A 16,078-nucleotide genomic window follows, 5' to 3' on the forward strand; every position below is an offset into this window, starting at 1 on the left:
TCAGCAAGGTCAGTCCTGGTGTGCCAAATTACTTCATGCGCTCCAAGCTGCCAAGTCCTAACTCACAGGTTTGCAATAGGAGATCTTAACATTTTTATTTGTGAAAAGGTGATTCTTATATTTTACCTATAAGTAGTGGACTAAATGGTTAAAGGTTTATTCCCTCTGCATAAGAAGTTAACCAGCAGAGGAGTTTAAATCAACTTTGACAAAGTGAGGGCTTATTCTTTAAGTGATTTGCTTCAGGTAGTTTTTACATACAAAAATAAATCCTCCCCCATGGGACATTTTCTCGTACTAACGCTTAGAACTGTTTAAGTGATTAGAAATGTAAAAAGTGGAGACTTTCCTGAATACAAACATATACAATACAAACAACATCTGTGAACTGGTAAAAACCCACATGTGCACACACACTGACTTCAACATTTAAATGCTCTTAATTCCTTTGAAGCTGTATTAACATCTTTCATCCACTCAGTGTTATTTTGCCATGAGAGGAAGCAACAACAGTGCACTTAACTCTGACTACGAAGATAGGAAGCAAAGTGCAAGATCAGACAAACATTCCGTCCTCGGGGAGCAAGCACAACAGCTCCTTCTTAAAAACCAGCTCTGCAGCTCCGATGAACACGCTACGTAAGTGGATACCAGCTGCATTAGCACTGCTGCAGGTCTCCCTGCATCGCGAACTGAAGTGAAGCTCAGAGAGGTGAGCAGTCTTTGCAGACTTTGCAGACAATGAAACAGCACGCAGGAAACAGGCAGCTTCCAAGAGCTCAATTATTACTGAATATTTGAGGGGAATTTAGGTTAGAGAGTTGTTTCCTTCCAATAAAATGCTAATTTGCTCTGAGGACAGCCTTTTTTTTTTTTCCATTACTGACCAATACTAGTAATCAAAGCTTTTTAAGAGAAATGGATTTGCTAATGAACATTTGCTATTCCTTACAACTGCCAACTTCTTCTCTCCTGTAGTTGTATTTAAAGTTGCACAACATCTGAACCAGCTCAGTATTTGGGAGGAAATACAAACACGCTATCACTTACTAACAGAGCACCAAAATGGTTGTGTTGGCTCAGACAGCCACACGTAACCACACCACATTCACTTTATCTTCATCGTACACTTTTTTCTAACTTGCTCAAACTGACAATACGCAGAAATTAGAGAGTTTACTACAGTCACTTATTTCAAGATTTCTGACAAGCGTATACGGCTGTATGAATGAAACAAATTTAAATCTGAGGAAGTGCCAGTGTAATTAAAGTACTGTGGATGCCATGTTGTAAAATTTAGCACAAGTTTAGTTTCAGTTGTTGTGTTTTGTTTTTTTTTTTTTTAAAGTTTATGTGTAGCTCGTGTTTACGGTGCATTTTTGAGTGGAACTAAGTACCTGGGACAGGATTAACCTTGTCAAGTTTCTAGTTTTGCCTGGTTTAGCCTTTCCAGTAACCTTAAACTAGCGTGGTAAGAACCTTGCATGGGCTTAAATTTTAAGACTTAGACAGAATTAAAAATTACAAAGAACTTTCAGTAACCCACATTACAGCAGATATTCATCTCAGTGCATTTCCTAATAACTAATTTACAGGTAACAGAGCCAGCCTGGGTAGCAGTATGGTAATATTAAAAGCTATTGCCAATCACACACTTGCTTATCATGCACTGAATAAGATGATATAATCTTTGACATACATACAAGATTTAATAACTAATCACTTTGTGTGGCCCAGCCAATAAACATTACATTTGAACAGTAATTTCTTCTACCCTTATTAGATTTTAACCTATCAAGAGTGATCCATTGGCTCAGTAACATTAGTAATTCCTGCATCTTGGCTATCCATCTCCTCAAGCTCCTCAACAGAACTTCCCTTTTGTGCTTTAGACCTCGCAGGGAAAGTTGCTCCCACAGAATTCACCATGTTACCATCAGTTGATTCAGCATTCAAGCGTTCGGTACCACCTGGTGCAGGAAACGACTCGGGTAAGCCAGCCTGAAAGCTCCCAGTTTTAGCAGTTGAACTCACTGCCTCTACTTTTCTTTGAGAGACATCAACTGATGCTGACTGCTCTGTATTCTGATCCCGCAAGTGTCTATCCATTGAAGCCTGAATGGAAGAGACCATCTCCTGCAACTTTTTTCTCTGTGCCTCAATCAAAGTGGGGTCAAGCTGCCTGCTGTCTCTCATCGTCACCACCCCAGGAGCTATTCGGATAAGCTCACTGTTACCAGAAGCAGCTGTGAATGCGGAAGGCTCAATTTTAGCAGGACTGAAGTCCGTTTCTGTGCTAGGCTTTCTTAAGAGTGGTGTTTCCCTGGCTCTTTGATCGTGTTGTTGACTACTGGATGCAGTTCCTAGGGAATGGCCCTTGCCTTGAAATGCAGTTATGTTATGCAGTTGTTCAGATTTCTTTTTCACTACTCCACCACTACCCAGCTTCAGCATTCCATGCGAAGGGCTTGCCTCCCTGCTCCTCGAAGTAGCTTCGGCGCGCACTTGACTTAAGGCCTCTTTCACTAAGTCTTCAACATCAGGACCGATGGGGAAGTGCCCAGCAGCATCCACACAGAGCTCTAATCGATCTTCTGCTGCATTGTACACAAAGTTTTTACCAGGCAGATGTGGAAAAGTACAGTGCTTGCCATCAGCCAAACCTATAAAGACAGGAAAAAAAAAGTTATTCGAAATGCAAGCAGATTTAAAATGATTGCAGCAAAAATGTAAAAACAAACACATTTAAACTTTTTACTATGGGAGAAAAACAATTCAGGCTCATATATCCACAGTATACCCCTAAGACATTGCTGCCTTCTATAGTGATTTTATTGAACTGCCAGGACTGCAGCACCACTAGATAAAACAACCCTGTTGGTAGGGCTAGCAGTTCTAACGCAACAGAAGTTGAAGCAGCAGCACATGCCTGCAGTAACACAAAGAAAGCCAAACCCCACCACCACCCTAACCTTCCCCTCAGCCAAAAAAACAGAGAGAAAACATTTAAAGAGTAGACAGCACATTTCAAATCACTGTGCATCTAGAGAAGGTAAAGACCTCTTTTGTACTGGTTAAAATAGCAGGGTTTCAGCATGCACAACTGCACTTAAACCTGAGGATGTTCATATTTCCTGTTTCTTGTCTTCTCAGAGAGAAAGCAGATAAAAATGTTTCAAGGTTACTATGTTCAGTAGCCCTAGGCATCATAAGTATTAACCTTTACAAACTTAACATGAGACATAATATTTTTCATTAGCTGTTTGTTTCCTTTTTTGACACAGAGTTGCTTCAGAACTTAAATTTGCCTGGTGAACTCTGACAGCAGATCTGTCCAATCACAAGTAGATTAATGAAACAATCAGCTTTCTATTTTTTCGGTCATAAATTACAAAGTAACTTTTATCTCTGTCCCATACGGACTGTGGTACAAGCAGTAAGGCATCATTTTAGCGACAAGGGTTTTCTACGAGTTAAAAGCTGTCTGCAGAAGAAAACTTGGCTGCCACAGCTCTCTTCAGTTCAGTTCTATCAGCTATGAAATGAGAGCTACAACAACAACAAAAAAGCAGACATGAGACACTTAAAAAAAAAAAAAAAAGTGCAGCAAATGGGTAAATTTATGGGATTTTCCTCATATTCTCTTACAATTCCTCAAGAATGATACCGAAAATTATAGAGAAGGGAAGCAAGGTGACACCTAAATCCTTCTTCTATGTTATCAAATACAATGCAGTCAAAACAAGTATGCTAGGCATCAACAAAAAGGACAGATCAAATTATTTGAGATGTTACTAAACAGTTTTTACACTGATGAATCAAGTGACCAAACTCATTCAGCCTCCAAGGCTTCCGATTCACTCTCCTACAGCTGCAGGGAATCTACAGATGAGATATTCTTCATTTCAACAACTTCAGACACACAGCTTCTTTCTTTACATGTCCATGGGAACTGATAACCAACCAGCCAAAACACGCTACAGAACAAAATTTAACCCCAAGCACCTGTCTCACTTAGCCTGAAGAACAAAATTTAACTACATAATCCGCCAACTCAACCTTTGCTTGCAGAAGAGTCGTGCAAGAGTTTTTATCATAGACCAAACCTGCCTTTGAAAATGTGATCTTGAAATCCAAATGAGATCTCAGACAATCTGCTAAATCAAATTTCAATTGATTAACAGTGACTACAGTTGATGGAAAGCTTTGTTTCAAGTGTTCAGTATAATAGCTGCATTAATTAAAATATTACAAATATGTAAGGAGCTTCTTCACGTGAAGAAAAAACACTTGCACGATAACTGATGTGGAAGTTTAGTAGTTCATAAAACGCTAAAATCATACAAGTATGCTAATGGTGAAAACTGTAATTCCACCTACCAAGCTAGGAGGTAAAATACCTACACATACAGAAGTGCAATCAGAATCAAATCAGAATGGCATCTCCCCCAGCCTTAGCTCTTACACTGTCAGTTGGCAAAATACTTTAAACCAGGCATTCTCTGAGCTAAAACCAGCTGGATTAAAATCTCTTACATCCATTTTAGGCTCTCAGCTCCAGCTAGTCATTTATCAGCCCAGAACATCCTCTCTATTGGGCGTCATTTAAGCTAATTCACTCGCCACAAACAACACACCAGTCTGCACTGTACAAGCACAGTAAAAGGACAACAACTAAAATGAAGCAGATCTCCTGCAAGACACTTGCATGCCTAATCTATTCCCCAGGCTAATAATTGAGTGAGAGGTAGCACGCACTAAGGATGCCACACATTTTAGCTATTGCAAACATAAAAGAAAGGATGTACTAAAAGAGTTGATAATAAAATTTAAAAAAAAAAAAAAAAAAAAAAAAAGGTTAAGTTTATAAAACTGCTTCAGAAATCAGAAAGCAAGAAAGTGGCAGAGGAAGTATTATTATAGATGAAACCACAGGAGCTAAGCTGTGAATACAAAGACTTCAACAAGAAAATAGACTCCAAGTGAGAGAAAATAACTCAATAGCATGTTATATGAAGAATCAGACATTATTCTTTGTAGGCAGTATTTTAAAAGCCATCTAAAAACAAAATATACTTGAATTGCTTGCTTATTCCACACATAGTCCAAGATGAGATATTTATCAACATAAAAAGGGGATGCGTAACTTTGCTTTTGAACAACAGTCGTAGGAATATCAAAAACAAATTTAACCAACCATTTAAATTTAACACAAGCAATAATCCTGTATAAAACACCTACTAAGACAAAGTACAAAGATGAACTCCTTGTTCAGCGAGTGTTTCAAAGTATAATGGAAATAGGTCCTATAATTTTCTCCTCGTTTGATCTTTCCAGTAGGAAAAAACAAACCAAAACCAAACCACAGCTGGCTTATTGAAGTTGTTTGTTCTAGTCAGGAAGTTTATCTGGAGATGTATGGCTACAGAGAAGATCTTGGAAGAGAATATTTAAGCTGAATGAACAAGTCTTAATCTGATTCCCCAGTGTTATAAGAGGCTCTGAGGGAGTATGAGGAGCTCTACAATGTTATGAAAATTAAAGGTGTACCATGCTAATAAAATAAAGTCTGTTTATGCTTACAAGTGACTCAAGACCAATTTACACTTTTAAAGGTTTGAAAACAGAGGAAGAAAGAACAACAAAACCAAAAGATACCTGTGGTTTTCTTCATTATGCTGTAGAACACTCCACCCTGCTGAAACAACTGAGGAAGCCCCTTTGCATAAGACCAAACATCTTCTCCTATAAAAATCAAACACAATCGTGAGAATTAAGCACTCCTGTTTTAACATCACAGACAACAGCTGAAAGACTCCTTGGAATAAATCCTCACTTTTAATGTGAGAATGCAATTAAGAATTTGAATTCTGATTGCTTATTTGTAGAACAGGAACTGTGGATACTGGGCAACTTCCAGGAAAGCATCCCACAGTCTGCATTAAATATCCTACGTGCTCCAGTACAAAGGTTCCCAAATTTGATGTGATCCAAGCTCCAGCTCCCAGTTCTTTGCCAGGCCGTACACCCAAATCTCCCCTCCCATCGCACACTTACACAAGAAGATGACTGATGCTCTTCCAAAATTCAGGCACGTATCCTTGTGCGTCAAAGCCTCAATTCTGTATCTCTACACCTTTCCCTGGATGGGGTCTCAGTGTCACAGCGGCTTCACGCTGCAGCACGAGCCCCCACACAGGCAGTTGGGCAGAAGTCAATCCCCTACCTTCTTCCCCCTTCCTCTTCTTGAGGCTCAGCAGTGAAATGCCAATGCCAGGGCCCAGCAGCCCCCTGGAACTGGCATTTTTCAACGATGCCAGAAAGGGCATTGAAATGTGACAACCTCAAACGCTGCTGAGGGGTCAACAGACAAAACAAAAACAGCAGCACCATCACCCCAGGACTACATTAAGGAAGGTAAAGAACAGAGAAAAGGAGTTACAGCGACAGTATCAGCAACAGAGCACCTGCTAAACCCTCAGGTGTGCTGCTCCTCATCCTGCTAACCACTCACCTGCTCCCTAGCAGTGGTACGTGGTGCAGCCGACAGAGCCTGCAAACAGGAACTGCTAACAATGCAGAAACAATTACTGGGCATTGACATTTTCCTAAAAAAAATGAATGTTTTCCCCCCACGTCACATCAAACCTTCAGGGAAAGGACTGAGATAGAAATTGCAGCCTTCTTTAATCATCACAGCCTCGACAGCCGTTTCTCCCACTGTTCTGTTAAAACTGGAGGCCGTGAATCATCAGCTCAAGTTAACTGGATGCACAACTGCTTGGGACAGAGAGAGCTGGAAAGTGTGAGAAGGCAAAGTACTGCCCACCAGTATTTCTTTGCTTGCCCTTAGGAGCAAAATAAAAGCATTGAGTCATTTTTAGCAGCTTTCCCCCCAGAAGGATGCTGTCGGCCACCTCCCCGCTCCAAGTGTTCCTTGAGTCCCCATTCTCTGTCACAAGGAGCAGCACATCTTCGTGTCCTCTCTGTAGACACCTAAAGAAAGGAGCCCCACGTAACCTGGTTCCTGATAAACGCGCTCCTGAAGCCACAGGCATGCTGCTTTGTTCCATTCATTTGCACATCAAGCTCAGGGCTTTGACCGAGCACAGACGGGGCTGGTTAACAGGCATCCACTCCCAGCAAGGAAATCCAGCAGACAAGGCACCTGCTGCTCGTTCTCATTTTCCACGATCCACCACAGAAGGATGTCTCGCCTTCTGGCTTTACCCTGCTAATTTCATCACCTCAAAAGGGGCTCGCTGCCCCCCCGTGTCCCTGTTCCATTTACATTTTGCAGCATACGTCTCTGGGCAATGCTCCTCATTTCCCCCAGGCAGCAGCAACCCCAGCTCTCCCCGCTGGTTTAAATACCACCTGCAGGAATCAAAATATCCTCTACACTGGTAACAAAACAGCCTTCAGTCTGCTGAAGCATGGGGAAGCCACGGTCAGCAGCCACACAGTGGCCGACTCTATTTACGGACCCCCATGGTGCTGCATTTAGCATTATTCGAAGGGTTCCCATCCCTCCCACAAGGTTACCACCAGGTTTTTGGTGAAAGTCCAGTTTTACAGCCTCAGGCACGCTTTGTCAAGCCTTGCACCAGCGAAGCATCTCTGTTCAGGCAGCTTTTTGTGCGACAGGAGCAAGGACTACACACAGAAAAGTGTGGTGGGCAGGGCTCACCAAACAAAAACACTGAAAGCCACTGAAAGAAAGAAACCAAAATAAACCCTTACGCTGTTTTGAGAAAGAGGTCTCAGACTGGAACAGCAAAAAGACCCAAACCAATTGTCTGGAGCTCCCCAGGCTGGAGTAACCACCGTGCATAATTCAGCTAAACTACCTTTGAGCTCTGCAGGTTTGTGTTCCCAGTTGAGTCTGCTCGTTCTGGTTCTGCCTACAGCAGCAGTAAGATGTTACAGGTCACGAGCTGATCTGGGCGATCATCTAGCTGGATGAAAAGCTCCCTCCGGCTGCTGTACTCACCGCAGGGCTGCTGTTCTCCCCACTATTTCCACCACACAGCTCCCCCAGAGCAGGCTGCAGCCCTGCAGCAGGAAGGCAGGGCAGCAAACACCGCGTACCCTGCCCACGAGCACGCCTGGGAAGAGCTGGTGCAGACCAACCTGTGCCAGTGGCAGCCCGAGACAGTCCCTGCGTGCAGCAGAGGAGGCGTGCAGCACTGCGAAACAAGCCAAAAGCTCTGCTGATAAACACAGGCTACGGGGAGCTGCGGCTGGCTTTAAAATGCTGGTTAAATCCCAGCAAATCCTGGTGTCGATTAATAGGTTTAATTGAAACCTGGCCATTCGGATTTCACGTGAGCTGGCAAGTTGATCAATGCAAAACAGATCAGCCAAAACAGATTCATACTCAGCTTGCACGTATCCGGAGTGGTTTTGCCTGGGTGTAATTAAAGCAGTTTAAAAACATAACGCGTTAACTATGCTGATGTGAAATTAAAATCCCTTTAGTCACTTCCTTATAGGATCGTATAGTTGGAGCTAAATAAAAATAGGGGGAAAAGCTGCACATCTTAGGCATGCTTTTTGTAAAGTAGTTCAGAAAAAAATCACAGTATCTAATTACCCAAGGGTTATTTTTAAATTATACATGTAAAAATTAAATAACACGGTCTAAAATTTTAATGAGTTAACTAGCCAAGCCCAGAAACAAAAAATCTAAGTAACTAAAATGGGAAAGAAGCATCAATCCACCCAAGAGGAGACCCTGTCATAAAACTCTTCTAAGCATCCAGAATTAATAGCTCTAGATCAGTGAAGACAAACTTCAACTACAGGCACGGGGGAAAGAAAAAAAGTTTGGTCCAGAGAACCTACTTCAGTCGCACCTCTCCTCTTCGTGTCCTGATCTGACCATGTTGGATGAGTATTTTTACGAAAAATAAGTTACAACAAGAGCATGAAGGCCGAGCTGACTGTCAAAATTTTGCAGCACCCTAATAACAGAGAAAAAAAGCTGAGAAACACTGAGGTTTCCCTTCCCAGAAAGGCTGAACATACAAGCCTGAGGAGCTGGCACCTGCACCCTATTAAGAAAGGCTTCGGAAATGTATTCGGGTTTGTTTTCCCACTGAAAAATAACAATTGGAAGTAGCCAGCCGCCTAGATTTTTCCACGAGTATTGTGGAAGGAAAATGAAGCCCTGATGCAAAAAGCGGCTACACTAAAATAGCATCTTATTCAGTCGCTGCCCAAGTTGCTATAGCTGGGTGGTTTATCATTTGCTGCCGCTTTTAGTCCCATTAGTAACACAAAATGGATACAGTGGAAAGGGTGAGGTAAAGGCTATTCCGACCTGTGCCTCACGGGAGGAATCTCACAGCGGGGAGAGGCAAAGGAAAAAATTGATCTTTGAACACCAGCCTCACAGTTTATACGGGAGTGGATGCAGAAAGGGAGGCACCTTAGTGCTGAAGTCACTCGGATCCTTTGACAGCACCTCCGAGGTTTCTGTAAGCCCACGACCACATTTTCGAGCCTGTTTTTTCAACGCTCTCTTAGTTTCACCCTGGAGTTAGGCAAGCTTTCTGCCCCAGCCTTTCTTCCCCTGCACTTTGGAACCGCAACCCGAACGCCAGGGCGGCGAGGTGGCAGGCGGCCGGGCCAGAGACAGCGGAGTAAACAGCCGGGCTCGGGGAAAATCAAAGTTCTGCACCGTGAACCTCTGACACGTCGCCCCGGGCTTATGCAATGGGTTTGTTCCTGCAACATCACATGCCTCGGCCACACCAAATCCCTCCAGCAGAAGAGGAGACTCCCACAAAAAACAAAAAAAAAAAACCTGCAAACATGACTATTCGACCTGTTCGTACAGCTAAAGGGTAATTGCTGGTCTGTTTCCCGTCAGGCACAGCAGGAATGGTGAAACCTAATGAAGAGAAGTCCCTTCAATGTAGGGCAGACACACATGTTGGGAAGAAAATGAAAAAAAAAAGGAAAAAACAGACAAAAAGATCTGCCTTTTGTCAGTCAGCAGATTCATAAATGTAATTATGTGAAGAGACTGGCACGCAAATCAAGGCCCAAATCTCCTGAGCCCACATATGAAAATGAAAGCCACAGGCAACTGAGAAAAGTTCATTAGTTTTGAATTATTACCAGGCATTTACACGAGTGATGATTTATAAGCAGAGCTTTGCTACCCTATGCTACAGCCGGGCTTCAAATACACATTCAGTTCTTCCAGCTTCTCCTCTGCCTGCATTCTGAAATGATGCTTTTCGTGGTTCCTGTTTGAAAATAAAACAGAAAACCACCCAGACCTTCACATGAAACAAGCAGATGAGCCAAGGAGACGATGCTGCGCTGATCTGCTTACACCAACACAGCTCTCCGTGGGGAGAAACGCCAGGACTTTGTCTTAATACAGGGGTGAGGATTTAGTCCTCAAACTTCCGAGGAGCGGCCAACATCCCCTTCTCACGGCTACTCTGAATTCATTTCCTGTGACCCGGGGGAGGTGTAGGAAGCGAGAGTGTGCAGCTCGCACAGCACGCCCATCAAATGTCTGCTTAATGAGGTGCTGGAAAAACAAACAGAGAACGCAGGGAGAGAGACAGAGAGGCAAAGACATCGACTCCTAAACGACAGTTTTTAAGAGAGGATTTCATAGCGCAGAAAGAACAAGCACCTCACACACACGTTTTAAAATTCACAGCACTGAAAACCCCTGACAGCACGCTGACTGTTCCTCTAACAGAGGAATAATGACACTAACCTGTACTCCATGGTTACAGAAAAAAAAAAAAAAAAAAAAAAAAAAAGATTTATGTAATTGTGTTTTGTAGAATTTTATCTCCTACTTAAAAGCCACAATTTTTAAAATACAACCTGAAGCCGGCCTTACCCATTAGCGTTGCTAGAAGACACAGCGAGTACATCTCCTTGTCGACCTGCTCTTGCAGCTCCTTCGAAGAGATTTTACTAGTCACAGCGACGTCTTCATGCTTCACGGCATGGGCCGAGTGCGCTGCAGCGGGCTGGCTGCTCTCCTCCTTGCCTTTCAGGATCTCTATGGCAATTCTGTCACCGTGCTGCAGCGGCACGGGCTCGTTCTCCATGCCTTCTTTGGGAGGCAGCAGCTCTTTAGGAGGAAAGCCGTAGCGAATGCACTGCAAGTAGGGAGGAATATTGAATTCTCTAGCTATGCTCTCCTGCAGCTCCAGGAAGGTGGTGGTGCACTTCAGGGTCAGCATCGACTGCCTGCCATCGTTGGTCGTTATTCGGATCTTCTTCTCCTTTGTTGACGTGGGTGAGTACGGGGCTTTCGTTGGCGTAGCGGGCGCAGAGGACGGCCCCTCACGACCAGCCCCCGGGGAAGCAGTCCTGGGTTGCCCTTTATGCTCTTGTTTCAATTTTTCGCTTTTCCGTTTCTGCATCACGGAAGCCTGGTCTGCAATGTTCTGCTGAATAGTTCTTTCGGTTTTGCTCATGTTTAACTCCTCCTTGTGCAAAGTTTTTGTCTTCTGTCCGGTCAGAATGATTTTGGTGGGAAGCTGTGCCTCTGCCTCTTGTCCTTGCTGCACCTCGTCAGCTCTTTGGGCGTGGGCACCATCGATATTTACAGGGGTATAGTCGTCGGGGTTCTTCTTGGCAGTTTGATGCAGTATCGTGTTGACCACTTTCTGAACAAGAATCTCGCTACCAAACTCCCCGGGGAAGTGCTTGGTAACGAGCTTCATGGCCACATCGTACACGTTGCTGTTCAGAGAGGCGTCGCTTTCGTACTGGAACCAATAGACCGTCTCCCTCACCACTCTTCCACCCCACTCCAGAGTGATCGGGAAGGCTTCGGGCAGGTTGTCGTACTCTTTGCCTTCCCAGTAGTGCTTGAACCCGCAGCCGCACTTGCCGCCCGTGGACCTGGTGTTCGTTCTGTCCCCGTCCAGGTAGGAGACGGAGCCGTCTTCCCTGACGCGGCGCACCAAGTTGCCGTGGCACCAGTTGCACGCCGTCAGGCTGCTCAGGCTGTAGTCGGGCACCAGCACGTCCTTCGCTGGGTTGTAAGAGCACACCAAGCTGTTGAGGGGAAAGCTGTAGTTTTTGTCAGGCCGGAGCTGCCCGTGGGTGCTTTTCGCCAGGTTGTACAACTTCCCGCCCGGCGCCAGCCACTCCGGAGGCACGTGGTGCTCCGACAGGGCCCCGCAGATGAGGCACCTGTGGAGGCGGTTGTCCGTCACCGCTTTTTTGGCGGCTGCGGTGACTTCTTCGGGCTGGACTCCGATGACGCCAGTCCTCCTGTAGAAATACTGATGCACGTCGGCGACGAGACTGGGATGAATACCGTGTTTGCTCATGAAAACCTCCTCCATGGCAGCCACCAGCCTCATCAAGTACTTATCTTGCAGGCTTCTGTCTCCGCCGATAACGCAACCGCCGTCCTCCTCCAACTTGATGTACTTTTTGATGAGGTCTTGAGGAACTCCCCAGGCTTTGGGAAGGAGCTTCCTCGGCAGTTTCGGCAAAGCAGCACCTTTTATTCCAACCAGAGGGATGTAATGGTTCCGCCCCGAACTACTCCAGGCGATGCAGATGGGCTTGTTCAGCATGCCGTCCTTCCCCATGCACTTCTCCAGGGGCACCAGGCCGGGGAGGAAGGTCGCCGAGTAATCCCCGGAGCTGCGCATCCCGCTCAGGGAGTCTAAGAGGATGATGGGCCGGTGAAGCACGTTGGCCAGCCCGAAGATGTGGATGTTCCTCAGGCCCATCGGCACGCCTTCCGGCGGCACAAACAAGGGGTCGCACTCGTTGATGATGTCCTCCCACTCGGCCGCGTCGATGAAGTCGTGGAAGAGCGCCTTGTAGTGGCTCAGGTTCTCCTCAAAGTGCTTCTTCAGGTTCTCCCGCAGCGCGTGCCAGAACAGCTCCCGCCCCACCAGCGCCCGCGACACCGCGTGGACCAGGCAGTGCCCGTCGCCGTCCACGTGGACGGGGATGAGGCACTCCTGGCTGTTGTTGGCCTTCTTGATGTCCTCCAGGGTGTCGTGCAGGTACACCAGGCTGCCCGAGCGGTCCTTGCCGTAGCCCACCGTCTCCACGTGCTCGGGCTCGATGAGGAAGGCGCGGTCGCCCAGCAGGGAGCAGTCAAACACCTCCCCTTGGTTCATCTCCCTCAGCAGCTTGGCCTTGCCCGTCTGCTTGTCCATGCCGTAGCGGGCCAGGATGGGGGCCAGCAGCTTGCAGTGGTAGTTGGACAGCCCCATCACCTTCACCAGCTCGGCGCTGCGCCGGGCCGGGCCGGCTCCCAGCAGGGCGCTGCGCAGCAGGTTGTGCAGCACCACGTCGGGGTCCGGCACCTCCTCCACCGCCAGCAGCTGCCGCTGCTCGTGGCGCCGCCCGCACTCGGTGCACTCGATGCTGCCGCCGCCCTGCGGCCCGGCGGCCGGGAAGAACAGCCGCGCCTGGCATTTGGGCTCGGGGCAGGTGCCCGAGAAGATGCGCCGCTCCCGCTTCTTGCCGCCGCCCGCCGCCTGCTGCTGCTGCGCCTGCTGCTGAGGGGACGGCGGCGGCGGCTGCTGCTGCGGCTGGGACATCGCCTCCGGGACCCCCGGCTGCTCCTCACGGGCTCCCCGCCGCCGCCTCCTCCTCCTCCTCCTCCTCCTCCTCCTCCGCCAGCCGCCGCCGCCGCCGCCGCCCGCCGGCCCCCATCCGCCGCGGAAGCCGCCGGCCCCGCCGCCCGTTTGGCCGCAACGCAACGGCCGCTCGGCCCCTTCCACGCCGGCCGCGCAGGCGCCGCGCAGCACGGGGCCGTCGGGAAAGGGAGTCCCTGAGCCGCCGAGGGGAAACGGGAGGGCGGCGCGCCCGGACTACAAGGGCCGTGGTGCAGCGCGGCGCGGGGAGGGAGAGGGAGGGGAGGGTAAAGCCGGCCGCGCTGCCCCGTAGGGTTGTGGGAGTTGTAGTCCGCCCCCCCTTCCCCTCCTCCCCGTGGGGCTGGGTGGGATGGAGGGCACAGCCTCAGCTCAGCGCGGAGGCTTCACAGCCCTGGGCAGCTCGCGCTGCTGCCTCGCTGCACCTCCTCGCAGCTACAGGAGGAGGAAATACAAATGAAAAGGGCTCCGGGGTTGAGATAAGGGCAGGGAGATTGCTCACTGAGTACTGTCAGCAGTACAAAGCAGACTGAGCACAGGGAGATTGATATAATTTATTGCCTACTAATAACAGACTGGAGCAGTGAGAAACTCAAAGCATACTAAATACACCTTCCCTTCGTCCACCTCCTTCTGCATCCTCCCCCTGAGCAGTGCAGGTGAACAGGGAATGGGGGCTGCAGTCAGTCCCTGACACTTCGTCCCCACCACTCCCTCACAGTCCCTCTCTGCCCCTGCTCCCCGTGGGGTCCCTCCCACGGGATGCTGTCCTTCCCCAGCTGAGCCTGGGGGGGCTGCCCACAGGCAGCAGCTCCTCAAGAACTGCTCCAAATTTGGGTCCGTACCAAGGGGTCCATCCTTCAGAAGCGGACTCAACATGTCCCTCAAGAGCAGCAGCTCCCACCACATCCCCCTGCTCCACCAGGGGCTCCTCCACAGGCTGCAGCGTGGAGATCTGCTCCATGTGGGACCCATGGGCTGCAGGGGGACAGCCTGCTCCACCAGGGGCCTCTCCACAGGCCACAGGGGAGCTGATGCTGCCTGCCTGGAGCACCTCCTGCCGCACTCACTCTGCTGTCTGCAGGGCTGCTTCTCACATTTTCTCACTCCTCTCTCCCAACTGTTGTTGCACAGCAGATTTTCCCCTTCCTTCAATCTGCTCTCCCAGAGGCCCAACCAGCCTCACTCCCTGGCTCAGCTCTGGCCAGCGGTGGGTCTCTTTTGGAGCTGGCTGGAGGTGTCTCTGATCTGACACAGGACAGCTGCTGGGCTCTGCTCACAGAGGCCAGCCCTGCAGCCCTCCTACTACCAAAACCTTGCCACAATAAACCCAATACAGAGCCTTGAGGTCTTCCCAGCCGTGGAGTTTTTCAAAAAGCATCTCTGAACCTGCCTGTCCTCCCTGGCCAACCCTGGGCAGCTACACCAGGCCCTGCCCCAGGGGTGAGTGGTGGCCATGGAGGTGTGCCCCAGCTGCCAGCTGCAGATAGGAGACACAGGAGGCCTCAGGGTGAGGTGTTAGCGCCAGTGATCCCGCCTGCTGGCGTCACACACACAGATAATGAGGGAGCGGAGCCCGTGGGGGCCTTATCTCCAGAAGCCATCTGAAATGGTACTTCACAGGCTGGGAGATGAGTGCCTGGAGAGCAGCTCGGCAGAAAGGGATCTGGGGCTGCTGGTCAACAGCAGGCTCAACACGAGCCAGCAGTGTGCTCTGGTAGCCAAGAGGTCAAACTGCATTTGGGGGTATGCATTAAACACAGCACAGCCAGCTGCTCAGAAAAGGTGAATCTCCCACTAAATTTAGCATTGGTGCAGCCTCACTGAGTATTATGTGCTGGAGAAAACGAGGAAGAGGCAACCTCACTGCTCCCTGCTCCTTCCTGAGGAGGGGAGGTGGGCAGGGAGGTGCCAGCCTCTGCTCCCTGACAGGCAGCGACAGGACACATGGGAACAGCACAAAGCTGTGCAAGGGCAGACATTAAGGACAATTTCTTAACTGTGAGGGTGGTTAGACACTAGAACAGTCTTCCTAGAGAGGTGGTTGATGCCCCAGGCCTGTCAGCATCCAAGAGGCATTTGGACAATGCCCTTAATAATATGCTTTAAATTTAGCTAGCGCTGAATGTTCAGGCAGTTGGACTCGATAGTCTTTGTAGGTCCCTTCCAACTGAACTAATCTTTTTTATTTAAAGTTTCCAACAAAAATGATAGGGAAAAATATTCACATCTTCCAGCCTGATTACTGTGGCTGGCAGCACATTCATGCAGAGATCTAAAGAGGGGTTACGTTTGGCTCACATAATTTAAATTCTCTTGAAACTCATTCCTGACAGTGATTTATCCTTTAATGAAGGAAAACAAGAGCTGAACTTGTGGAAGACAAGATAGCACCTCACTGAGGTGGCTACCCTTGATAGCATTGCCAAGTACCAGAGCCACCCCACCCAGCCCTACAAATA

The 16,078-nt window shown here is 48.1% G+C and overlaps 1 protein-coding gene across 1 annotated transcript; it reads right to left on the bottom strand.

Annotated features, from left to right (window-relative positions):
- Positions 1-1,325: 1,325 nt before the first annotated feature.
- On the bottom strand, positions 1,326-13,593 carry VCPIP1 (valosin containing protein interacting protein 1). Its single transcript, XM_032180712.1, has 3 exons — positions 10,877-13,593; positions 5,659-5,745; positions 1,326-2,663 (listed from the first exon to the last, which is right to left on the bottom strand). Exons 1-3 carry the CDS (start codon positions 13,560-13,562, stop codon positions 1,795-1,797), a joined length of 3,642 nt encoding a protein of 1,213 aa, XP_032036603.1. The 5' UTR covers positions 13,563-13,593; the 3' UTR covers positions 1,326-1,794.
- Positions 13,594-16,078: the final 2,485 nt, after the last annotated feature.

The sequence above is a fragment of the Aythya fuligula genome, chromosome 2 (genome assembly GCF_009819795.1).
Source record: "Aythya fuligula isolate bAytFul2 chromosome 2, bAytFul2.pri, whole genome shotgun sequence".
Taxonomy (NCBI): domain Eukaryota; kingdom Metazoa; phylum Chordata; class Aves; order Anseriformes; family Anatidae; genus Aythya; species Aythya fuligula.

Coding starts and splice junctions, on each gene's coding strand:
- VCPIP1 (XM_032180712.1), bottom strand. CDS start 13,562: ATGTCCCAGCCGCAGCAGCAGCCGCCGCCGCCGTCCCCTCAGCAGCAG. Junction 5,746..10,876: donor TCTTCTAGCAACGCTAATGG/GTAAGGCCGGCT, acceptor TGATTTTTATAG/GAGAAGATGTTTGGTCTTAT. Junction 2,664..5,658: donor CATAATGAAGAAAACCACAG/GTATCTTTTGGT, acceptor CTGTCTTTATAG/GTTTGGCTGATGGCAAGCAC.